The sequence below is a fragment of the Oncorhynchus nerka genome, linkage group LG22, assembly GCF_034236695.1.
Source record: "Oncorhynchus nerka isolate Pitt River linkage group LG22, Oner_Uvic_2.0, whole genome shotgun sequence".
In the NCBI taxonomy this organism is placed as follows: Eukaryota; Metazoa; Chordata; class Actinopteri; order Salmoniformes; family Salmonidae; genus Oncorhynchus; species Oncorhynchus nerka.
In genome coordinates this window covers 95,226,399-95,236,201 of record NC_088417.1, presented here as the reverse complement: position 1 = coordinate 95,236,201, position 9,803 = coordinate 95,226,399, and the positions used below count along the sequence as shown (strand labels likewise).

Genomic DNA, 9,803 nt, shown 5'->3' with positions numbered 1-9,803 from the left:
TACACTATTCATCTCATATGCATATGTATATACTGTACTCTAGATCATCGACTGCATTCTTATGTCACTAGTCACTTTAACTATGCCACTTTGTTTACTTTGTCTACATACTCATCTCATATGTATATACTGTACTCGATACCATCTACTGTATGCTGCTCTGTACCATCACTCATTCATATATCCTTATGTACATATTCCTTATCCCCTTACACTGTGTATAAGACAGTAGTTTTGGAATTGTTAGTTAGATTACTTGTTGGTTATCACTGCATTGTCGGAACTAGAAGCACAAGCATTTCGCTACACTCGCATTAACATCTGCTAACCATGTGTATGTGACAAATAACATTTGATTTGATTTGATTTGATTTACAAGCCACTACACAACACAAGACAACACAACAGAACACTAAACAATACAAGCCACTACACAACACAAGACAACACAACACAACACTAAACAATACAAGCCACTACACAACACAAGACAACACAACAGAACACTAAACAATACAAGCCACTACACAACACAACACAACACAACACAACACTAAACAATACAAGCCACTACACAACACAACAGAACACGAAACAATACAAGCCACTACACAACACAAGACAACACAACAGAACACGGAACAATACAAGCCACTACACAACACAAGACAACACAACAGAACACTAAACAATACAAGCCACTACACAACACAACACAACAGAACACTAAACAATACAAGCCACTACACAACACAAGACAACACAACAGAACACTAAACAATACAAGCCACTACACAACACAACACAACAGAACACTAAACAATACAAGCCACTACACAACACAACACAACAGAACACTAAACAATACAAGCCACTACACAACACAACACAACAGAACACTAAACAATACAAGCCACTACACAACACAAGACAACACAACAGAACACTAAACAATACAAGCCACTACACAACACAACACAACAGAACACTAAACAATACAAGCCACTACACAACACAACACAACAGAACACGAAACAATACAAGCAACAACACAACACAACAGAACACTAAACAATACAAGCCACTACAACACAAGACAACACAACAGAACACTAAACAATACAAGCCACTACACAACACAAGACAACACAACAGAACACTAAACAATACAAGCCACTACACAACACAAGACAACACAACAGAACACTAAACAATACAAGCCACTACACAACACAAGACAACACAACAGAACACTAAACAATACAAGCCACTACACAACACAAGACAACACAACAGAACACTAAACAATACAAGCCACTACACAACACAAGACAACACAACAGAACACTAAACAATACAAGCCACTACACAACACAAGACAACACAACAGAACACTAAACAATACAAGCCACTACACAACACAACACAACACAACAGAACACTAAACAATACAAGCCACTACACAACACAATATATTAATTGGATTATATGGGTGACAAACGGTGCCCACAAACTGTTAGGGCCTACAGTACATAAAGCTGTCCCAACAGCAGAGTCCCAACAGTAGAGTCCCAACAGCAGACTCCCAACAGTAGAGTCCCAACAGTAGAGTCCCAACAGCAGACTCCCAACAGTAGAGTCCCAACAGCAGACTCCCAACAGTAGAGTCCCAACAGTAGAGTCCCAACAGCAGAGTCCCAACAGCAGAGTCCCAACAGTAGAGTCCCAACAGTAGAGTCCCAACAGCAGAGTCCCAACAGTAGAGTCCCAACAGCAGAGTCCCAACAGCAGAGTCCCAACAGCAGAGTCCCAACAGCAGAGTCCCAACAGCAGAGTCCCAACAGTAGAGTCCCAACAGCAGAGTCCCAACAGTAGAGTCCCAACAGCAGAGTCCCAACAGTAGAGTCCCAACAGCAGAGTCCCAACAGTAGAGTCCCAACAGCAGACTCCCAACAGTAGAGTCCCAACAGTAGAGTCCCAACAGCAGAGTCCCAACAGTAGAGTCCCAACAGCAGAGTCCCAACAGTAGAGTCCCAACAGCAGAGTCCCAACAGCAGAGTCCCAACAGTAGAGTCCCAACAGCAGAGTCCCAACAGTAGAGTCCCAACAGCAGAGTCCCAACAGCAGAGTCCCAACAGTAGAGTCCCAACAGCAGAGTCCCAACAGTAGAGTCCCAACAGCAGACTCCCAACAGTAGAGTCCCAACAGTAGAGTCCCAACAGCAGAGTCCCAACAGTAGAGTCCCAACAGCAGAGTCCCAACAGTAGAGTCCCAACAGCAGACTCCCAACAGTAGAGTCCCAACAGTAGACTCCCAACAGCAGAGTCCCAACAGCAGACTCCCAACAGTAGAGTCCCAACAGCAGACTCCCAACAGCAGAGTCCCAACAGTAGAGTCCCAACACCATACCACTGCTCTGCCCCACCTGCCCTGAATGACGGGTCGGCACTGTTTTCAATGTAATTTGTCAATGTATTTTAATCTAATCTATGTGGAAAATGTGGATTTGAAAAAAAAGTCATCAACATAATAAACTGTTCTTTTGAGGATGACATTCCTATCACAGGATTTTTGTCATTATTGTCACCCATTTTCAACATAGACAAACCTTGTATAAAATGTTGAATTTGTACCTTTGAAACAACGGCAGATCTTCAACGCAATATTCACTATAAGAAAAATATATATATATGGGCCGGGCAGCACATCCTAGTGTAGCGTTGATCTAGCTACAGCTATTCATTTGGTCTATAATACGGGGTTTTAAGCAAGCCTTGCTTAGCTATGCTATTTGTCACTGTAAAGGGCTTGACATTGGCAAGTCCTTCTCCTGGTAAAGTTGTCAATTTGACTTTCTGTCATCAACACTATAGATGGCAAGCAAATCAAACAATACCTGGATATATAGCCATCTAGTTTATCTTCTCAACGTTAGCTTGTTAACTAGCCTTATTGATGTGATCTGTTATTATCTAACTAGCCAATTTGATATGGTCCATCAATCAATGTAGCCTATCATGCCTGTCAGCAATGACCATACATCGTGACCATACACTAAAAACAATGTTGAAAACGGGCTACAATGTTAGCTAACTTCGCTAGGTTGGTTAGAGAAAAAGTACATTAGTTCTACTTTCTGTACCGCTATGTTTAGCCAACTGTACAACATTTCTACCGTTAGCTTGTAAAGTAAACATCATCAGCTAACAGTACATTGGCAAATGAGCCCCTTTTGCTGTTTGACAGGCAGAGCCCACAACGGATGGGAAATAAACCCAAACTACTCACACTTGTCAGATGTAGTTCACTTTTTATTTTATATCACTAAAATATCCAATAAATGGTGGCCAGTATTGAAATGACAGGATCAGTTTATGTTTACTGACCATATAAAGCATGCAGTTACTTACTGAATAACTGATGATGGAGCTACATGTGTGCATGTGTTTTGTTTTGTTTTAATCGGAAATGTGTAGTCCTGGCTATGCTCTTCAAGAGGTGATGACAATATTACAACCAAATAGTTCACATTTACCTAACAATCCCCTGTAAACGGCATGATTTTAGCATAGCTGGGGTCTCCTTGCACCCCGAGCAGGCTCTGCAATGTGGTCTCAGAACATTTAATATTATTCTGTAGGCAAATTTGAGACGCTAATTATAATTTGTATGATATGTTACTAGCTAAAAAAGTAGTAGCTAAATAGCCTTGCTAAGATTGGAACCATTGGACATTCACTTTATTTTCCCACTCATCTACCCCGACCAACTACCCACCCTTCTTTTGCTTTTGCCTTAAGTGACCTTATATCTTATGTAACCATACCAAACATAACATATCATACTCATTTGAGTGTCCTGGATTTACATTTACTATGTTATGTATAGTCTATGAGACCAGGCTGGGCAAATCGAACACTCTGCACCTTATTGTTACATTTTAATGGTAATGACCTATAGATTCCAAAGGGTACGTTCAAGAGAGCAAATTATACGTAACCATACTTTATCAATTACATTTCATCAATGATCATATCAATGATCATATCATATATAGCATTTGGGATGTCAGCAACAGCTATTGTTTAATTTCAGCCCAGGATTCAACGAAAATTGTGACAATACGCAAAATGCTATCCTCTGAGACCGTTATTAATCATTTCAGTTATTTTAACTGGTTTTCATGGAAAAAAATAAACATGACAAAAGTTTGACTCGCAAACACTTCACACTTCCTCAGTCTATCAAGCGTTCGTCGTGTGTCAAATAAACAGCAGAGAAGTTTAGTGTTAATTGATGCGCAGTTCCAATGAAAGTGAGCGCCTGGCGAATTCATAGACATACTCTAAAAGTCAGCGGTGGGAGGGACAGAGGAAATTGTCATCAGTTTGGGATAGCCTATTAACTTGACGCGAGAGCAGCTGGAAATGTCCAATCACTTCAAGTTTCCATTCACTCTTCAACTCTACAATAATTTCTTCGGTTACAGGAATGATACAGGTGTTTGGGACTGAATGCGACTCAGACTTGACCAGGGGAAATGAATGTAAAAGGCAGCGGGACTCTTCTGAGGATTCTTATGATGTTTCTCTTCTTCTCACGAAGTTTGCAGTGGACTTACAGGGAGCATCAGGATGATGCGAACAGGTAGGCTATACCACGCGTCGCGCGCCCTGGGAATTTTTTTGATGGGTTTGGATTTGACATTACGCAGGGTGCTGTAGATATCAAGAGAAACATTGTACGGGATACCTGGGTTATATTGTGATAGGTTGTATATTATTTATCCCGAAGGACGTGCATTAATAGCCTAATGTTATTATTTTACAGTGAAGTCTGTTCTGAGAATAAGATTGCCACAACCAAATATCCTTGCTTAAAAACAACTGGAGAGGTGACAACTTGTTACAGGTAGGCTCATTTAAATTTATAATATTCCATTGCAATGTAGAACATTATTCTCTCTTGTGAGCTGAGATTACGGTACTAAATTATAATTGCCTTTTTGTGTGTGTGTGTGTGGGGGGGGGCTAGTTATTTTGCTTCTGTGATGCTGCATATCACAAACATTCAGTAACCAGACTTAGATTCACTGTTGCTATGGAAGTCATTCCAAATGATACAGTAGGTTCAAGAGAGCAAATGAAATTGGAACCATAATTTATCAATCATATGTCATCAATGATCCTAGCCTATATAGCATTTGGGAACAAACCTTCAGTGACCAGAGTTGTAAACGGCTTCATGGGATAGCCGATGCTTTTATGAATTGATTAACCATATTGGCTAAAATATTGAATGATACATTATGTAAGGTAGACGTAATTGACCATAAACAGATAAATACACCAAAAGATGTCTAGATATTTTACGTAGTTTTTCCTATAGCAGAAGTGTAGGTGGTTGAAATAAACCTATAATTTGTCTAATTGCTTTCATGTAATGGTATTTGGCAATGTGTCAATAATGATTGGAAAGTCAATGATGTAATTACATTGTAACAGGTCAACACACGGATTAGATAGATTTACCTTCTATCAAAACACAGTGCATCCATCTAACACTGAACCCCTTTGCAATGGGTGTCTGTCCATAACCGTGAGAGACTCATTACTCTGCTGCATTTCCTGTCTGGCACTGGCGGGGAATGACACACACGTAACACACGTAACTTCATCATGTTATTTCAGCCCCCTGTTTGTCATGTGGTCTTTAAATGATTACTGTGGTTATTGCTTAGACTCACTGTTGTCTTCATACGTTGTTCATTTAACTAACGAGAGAAAGGCTGGTGTTACAGGAGGAAAGAAATGTGCCTATGTATCTGAGGCAGCTGGGTGCATTTCAGTCCACCTGCATTGTAACAAGTTACCACATGATAGGCTGCCTATCAGCTCTCTCACTGTGTTGAAATGTGTGTAGGATGTCTCTCCATCGTCATGCCAGGCATTGCTCAAGAGTTTATCGCCAATTTTAGTTGGTATTTCTTCCCTTTCGTAAGAATCTGTCTTTTACATCTTAACTCATGGTTGTGGGCTCTACTAATACGGACCATGGGCTAACTTGACCCTGTCTCTCTATCTGGCATAGTAATGACTGAGGCATGTTTAAACGGAACAAGGGTAGGCACATTTTGCCTGTTTTTTTTATGTGTAACAGTTGGACTCTTACAGTGATGGTATTTGGATTGAGTGTCTGTTGGAGAAAAAAGAAAGATTCATTAGGTGCTGCTATGTTTTATTGGCAAATACATCTACCAATAAATGTTATTCTGGAAAAAGGATGGTAACGACAGATCTGAAACAGTGTCTGACAACTATAACAGATAGGTTGCTATGGGAGACTACTAGGAAGAGCTTGCTTGGACCCTTCCATTATATCTGTGCTACTTAGTGTATTTAAATAGACTTTTGTTTATGACTTTCCTAAATAGATTTGAGAATACAGGAGGTATAGATTTGAGAATACACAAGGTAAAGATTACATTAACTTGATTTATTGCACACACTGTCTAGCTTACAGCTAGCTGCTAGCCGTCTTCCGCGGGTGAGCTCTGTCTAGCCTACAGCTAGCTTCCAGCCGTCTTCTGCGGAAGAGCTCTGTCTAGCCTAGAGCTAGCTGCTAGCTGTCTTCCGCGGGAGAGCTCTGTCTAGCCTACAGCTAGCTGCTAGCTGTCTTCCGCTGGAGAGCTCTGTCTAGCCTACAGCTAGCTGCTAGCCGTCTTCTGCGGGTGAGCTCTGTCTAGCCTACAGCTAGCTTCTAGCCATCTTCCGCGGGAGAGCTCTGTCTGCATACAGCTAGGCCCGAGAGAGGAGAAACAGAGTGCTTCCAGCCCTGCCACACTTAATTGATATGTGGCGTGTGTAATTGTTGATTTGTTGTTCTTCCAAATATTGATGGTGGTCTCAAGCAGTTTGTTGTCCTGCTCGTATCCTCCCTTCTCCTCTTTCTCCTCTCCTAACCTCTCCTATCCTCCCCTCTCCTCTCTTCTCCTCTCCTAACCTCTCCTCCCCTCCTAAGCCGAGGCATTCCTGGGTAAATCCGTTAGTTTACTCTAAACGGACTTAAGGCCATAGAATCAGTAACATGCATAAGGATATCTTCTCCAACATTCTTCTCCTGTCCTTGTCCTCGCTATCTACCCCCTTGCAGGTCTGTGGTTATTTTCAACGAGTTTCTCCCCTCCTTCTCTCCACTCATTTTCCTCCCCCTCGTCCTCTCCCCCTGCAACTCTGTGGATAGCTTCAACATGTTTTTCCTCATCCTCTCCCCCTGCAACTTTGCTATCTTTCCCAACATTTTTCTCCTCTCCTCGTCTTCTACCCCCCCCCCTGAAACTCTGTGTGTGGATTCTATCATTTCCCCCCAAAATGAATCCTCTCCTCCACTGCCTGTCCTCTTGTCTCCTCCAAAATGTTTCTCCTCTTCTCTCCTCGCAAGACAGCGATGACCCCTAGAGGACTACGCACTTCATCTGACCTGAACACTAAATCATCTCCACAAAACTATTTTAATGATCTCTTCTTGCGTTTACAGAAAAGTGCTAAATGGAGACAAGTGTTTTCATCTGGCTGCTTTTCCAATCAAATCAAATGTATATTAGTCACATGTGCAAAATACACCTTACAGTGAAATGTTTACTTACTAGCCCCTAACAAACAATGCAGTTTAATAAAAAATGAGAATAATAAATAAAAGTAACAAGTAATTAAAGAGCAACAGTAAAGTAACAATAGCGAGACTATATACAGGGAGGTACCGGTACAGAGTCAATATGCGGGGGCACATAACCTTAGCCGAGGTACTATGTACATGTACAGTCGTGGCTAAAAGTTTTGAAAATGACACAAATATTAATTTTCACAAAGTCTGCTGCCTCAGTTTGTATGATGGCAATTTGCATATACTCCAGAATGTTATGAAGAGTGATCAGATGAATTGCAATTAATTGCAAAGTTCCTCTTTGCCATGCAAATGAACTGAATCCCCCCAAAAAAACATTTCCACTGTATTTCAGCCCTGCCACAAAAGGACCAGCTGACATCATGTCAGTGATTCTCTCGTTAACACAGGTGTGAGTGTTGACGAGGACAAGGCTGGAGATCACTGTCATGCTGATTGAGTTTGAAAAACAGACTGGAAGCTTCAAAAGGAGGGTTGTGCTTGGAATCATTGTTATTCCTCTGTCAACCATGGTTACCTGCAAGGAAACAAGTGCCGTCCTAATTGCTTTGCACTAAAAGGGCTTCACAGGCAAGGATATTGCTGTCAGTAAGATTGCACATACATTTGCCATTTATCAGATCATCAAGAACTTCAAGGAGAGCGGTTCAATTGTTGTGAAGAAGGCTTCACAACGCCCAAGAAAGTCCAGCAAGCGCCAGGACCATCTCCTAAAGTTGATTTAGCTGCAGGATCGGGGCACCACTAGTACAGAGCTTGCTAAGGAATGGCAGCAGGCAGGTGTGACTGCATCTGCACGCACAGTGAGGCGAAGACTTTTGGAGGATGGCCAGAAAGGCAGCAAAGAAGCCACTTCTCTCCAGGAAAAACATCAGGACTGATATTCTGCAAAAGATACAGGGATTGGACTGCTGAGGACTGGGGCAAAGTCCTGTTTTTATGAAACCCCTTTCTGATTGTTTGGGGCATCTGGAAAAAAGCTTGTCCGGAGACGACAAGGTGAGCGCTACCATCAGTCCTGTGAGACCATTGAGACCAATGGTCTCACATGACTTTTGCCATAAGGCAAAAGTGATAACTAAGTGGCTCGGGGAACAAAACATAGATATTTTGGGTCCATGGCCAGGAAACTCCCCAGACGTTAATCCCATTGAGAACTTGTGGTCAATCCTCAAGAGGCGAGTGGACAAACAAAACCCCACAAATTCTGACAAACTCCATGCATTGATTATGCCAGAATGGGCTGCCCAGAAGTTAATTGACAGCATGCCAGGGCGGATTGCAGAGGTCTTGAAAAAGAAGGGTCAACATTGCAAATATTGACTCTTTGCATCAACTTCATGTAATTGACAATAAAAGCCTTTGACACTTATGAAATGCTTGTAATTATACTTCAGTATTCCATAGTAACATCTGACAAAAATATCTAAAGACACTGAAGCAGCAAACTTTGAAAATTAATATTTGTGTCATTCTCAACTTTTGGGCAAGACTGTACAGTTGAAGTTGGAAGTTTACACACACCTTAGCCAAATACATTTAAACTCAGTTTTTCACAATTCCTGACATTTAATCCTTGTAAAAATTCCCTGTCTTTGGTCAGTTAGGATCACCACTTTATTGTAAGAATGTGAAATGTCAGAATAATAGTAGAGATAATGATTTATTTCAGCTTTTATTTATCACATTCCCAGTGGGTCAGAAGTTTACATATACTCAATTAGTCAATTAGCCTATCAGAAGCTTCTAAAGCCATGACATCATTTTCTGTAATTTTCCAATGCCCCAAACAATCAGAAAGGGGTTTCATAAAAACAGGACTTTGCCCCAGTCCTCAGCAGTCCAATCCCTGTATCTTTTGTTCCCAATGGTGGAACAAACTCCCTCACGACGCCAGGACAGCGGAGTCAATCACCACCTTCCGGAGACACCTGAAACCCCACCTCTTTAAGGAATACCTAGGATAGGAGAAAGTAATCGTTCTCACCCCCCCCCTTAAAAGATTTAGATGCACTATTGTAAAGTGGCTGCTCCACTGGATGTCATAAGGTGAATGCACCAATTTGTAAGTCGCTCTGGATAAGAGCGTCTGCTAAATGACTTAAATGTTCCAAGCTGTT

At 41.4% G+C, this 9,803-nt stretch overlaps 1 protein-coding gene across 2 annotated transcripts in view; it reads left to right on the top strand.

Annotated features, from left to right (window-relative positions):
• The first annotated feature begins 4,417 nt into the window (after positions 1-4,417).
• ccbe1 (collagen and calcium binding EGF domains 1) overlaps positions 4,418-9,803 on the top strand; it is a 126,693-nt gene continuing 121,307 nt past the window's right edge. For both annotated transcript variants that reach the window (XM_029628611.2, XM_029628610.2), the window contains exons 1-2: positions 4,418-4,647; positions 4,831-4,911. In XM_029628611.2, coding sequence (XP_029484471.2) covers positions 4,541-4,647; positions 4,831-4,911 — 188 coding nt within the window. In that variant the 5' untranslated portion in view covers positions 4,418-4,540. The remainder of the gene's footprint in view (positions 4,648-4,830; positions 4,912-9,803) is intronic.